Source organism: Emiliania huxleyi, assembly GCF_000372725.1.
Source record: "Emiliania huxleyi CCMP1516 unplaced genomic scaffold EMIHUscaffold_3226, whole genome shotgun sequence".
Classification (NCBI taxonomy): Eukaryota; Haptophyta; order Isochrysidales; family Noelaerhabdaceae; genus Emiliania; species Emiliania huxleyi.
Window position 1 is genome coordinate 1 of NW_005199579.1, and position 2044 is coordinate 2044.

Consider the following 2044-nt stretch of genomic DNA (forward strand, 5'->3'; position numbering starts at 1 on the left):
GACGGGAGGCGGCGAGGGCGCGCACGCGATTCGGTACCACTCGCTGCACGACAACACCTACCTGCGCTTCTTCACCGGCCACACGGCGCCGGTGCTCTCGCTGAGCGTCTCTCCAAAGGACGACGTCTTTGCTTCGGCGGCGGCGGACGAGACGATGCGGACATGGGACCTGCGCGTGCCCGGCTGCCTGGGCGTCCTCCGCTTCCCCGGCAGCGGGCGCCGGCCAGCGGTCTCCTTTGACCCCGAGGGGCTTGTGCTCGCCGCGGGCGTGGGCGGCAACCAGGTCAAGCTCTTCGACCTGCGGTTTGCCTCTAAGGGGCCGTTTGCAACCTTTTCGGTGCCGGGCGAGCCTCGCGACTTTGCGTCCATCTGCTTCAACTTTGACGGCAAGCTGATGCTGGTCGGCACCGCGCAGGGCGCCGCCGTCAGCATCGACGCCTTCAAGGGCACCGAGCTCCAGACCTTTCGCGGGCACGCCAACAAGATGGGGCTGCCGCTCGAGGCGTGCTTCAGCGCGGACGGCGCGCAGGTGATGAGCGGGTCGGAGGACGGCAAGATCTGGCGCTGGCGCACGCACGACGCCTCGCTGGTTGCGGCGCAGGCGGGCCACCGCGGCCCCGTCACCTCCGTCAAGTGCAACCCGACGCGGCAGCTCGTGGCGAGCGCCGGCGAGGAGGTCTGCCTGTGGCTGCCTGCTTAGCGGCAGTGCGGCTGCCCCGCTGCCGGACCGTACTGAGTTTTTTTGCCATTTAGGGCCATATACAGTGTAGTCCGGGTGGAGCGGGGTGGCAGGGGCGAACAGAAGCCCGCCGCAGACGCCAGACCTGTTCCAGGCGACAGGCGTGTTCCGTGTAGCTGTAGGTATGTATGTATCTAAGGAAGGGAGTCAACTTTGATGGGGGCAGCCAAATTTGGTCGACCGCAAATCGTGGAGCTGGGAGTCACGCTCGGGCAGACAGCGTCGATGCCGTCGCCGGACGCGGCGGCGAGGCACACGGGCGCCGGCGTGGCGCGTCGGCAGGCCCACCACGAGCGGATGCGCGACGAGCGCGCTCGGGAGGCGGCCGCGGGCAACGCGGAGCTTCCGCCGGAGGACGACGCGGTCGAGATGGTGAGCGCCGTCCAGCTGCTGGACAGCGTGGCGGAGGCGGGCCCGAACTACACCCTGCTGCGCAGCAAGGAGACGAAGGCGAAGCGGCGGAAGCGACAGCGCGAGGATGGCAGGGCGGCGCTCAACGGCCACACTGTCCTGCCCACCGGATCGCGCCTCGAGATCTTCTGCGACACCGAGCGGTGGTACCCCGCGACCGTCATGGGCCGGGAGGAGGACGGGGACGGACGGATCGCGCACCAGGTCGAGTACGACGGCTACCCGGATCGGCGGTGGTGGCACATGCTGGACGACGAGCGGTGGCGAGCCGTCCCAGAGCAGGCCGGCACGGGCGCAGGAGGCGCCGCCGCAGACGTGGACGGGGATGCGGCGATGGACCGCGCGGACGGCGAGGGCGCCCGTGCCGCGGGTGCCGCCGAGGCGGCCGAGGTGCGGCCGGCGCCGCCTCCCGCGTGCCGGGGTGTGCGGCGCAGCGCGCTGGCGGACGTCCTCGAGGCGGAGGACGACGAGCGGCAGGACGAGGCTGCGCGTGGCGACGAGCAGCCGATGCTAGCGCCCCACGGGCCGGCGCTGTCGGTGCAGCTTCGGCGCGTGCGCCTGCAGCTGCGCGAGTTCCTTGCAACGCAGGCCGCGGCAGGGAAGAGCGTGCCGATGCAGCGGACGGCCCTCGGTCTGCACCCGACGATGCGGTGGACGATCCGCTTCGGCAAGTGGCTGGCGACGACGCGAGTCAGAGCATTGAGGGCGAGCCGGTGGCACGCGACCGAGCGGGGCGACGCGCGGGAGGAGGAGCCGACGGTGCGCACGGGTCGCGGCGAGAACACGGTCTACGTCGCGCTGCAGCACATGAAGAACCACGTGTGGCGCGAGATCTGGCCGGCGATGCCGAGCGACGCGAGGCAGTACTGGCGATATTTAAATCCTTGATTATGT

At 70.3% G+C, this 2044-nt stretch overlaps 2 protein-coding genes across 2 annotated transcripts; both read left to right on the plus strand.

Moving 5' to 3' along the window:
- Positions 1-25: 25 nt before the first annotated feature.
- On the plus strand, positions 26-700 carry EMIHUDRAFT_78395 (hypothetical protein; the record flags this gene model as incomplete). Its single annotated transcript, XM_005773886.1, has 1 exon — positions 26-700. A coding segment is annotated over one exon (675 nt), but the record flags the coding sequence as incomplete, so codon positions are not given.
- A 264-nt stretch (positions 701-964) lies between these two features.
- EMIHUDRAFT_255242 (hypothetical protein) lies at positions 965-2030 on the plus strand (the record flags this gene model as incomplete). The annotated part of the gene is made up of 3 exons (XM_005773887.1): positions 965-1465; positions 1607-1971; positions 2015-2030. 3 exons carry the CDS (start codon positions 965-967, stop codon positions 2028-2030), a joined length of 882 nt encoding a protein of 293 aa, XP_005773944.1.
- Between the last annotated feature and the right edge of the window lie 14 nt (positions 2031-2044).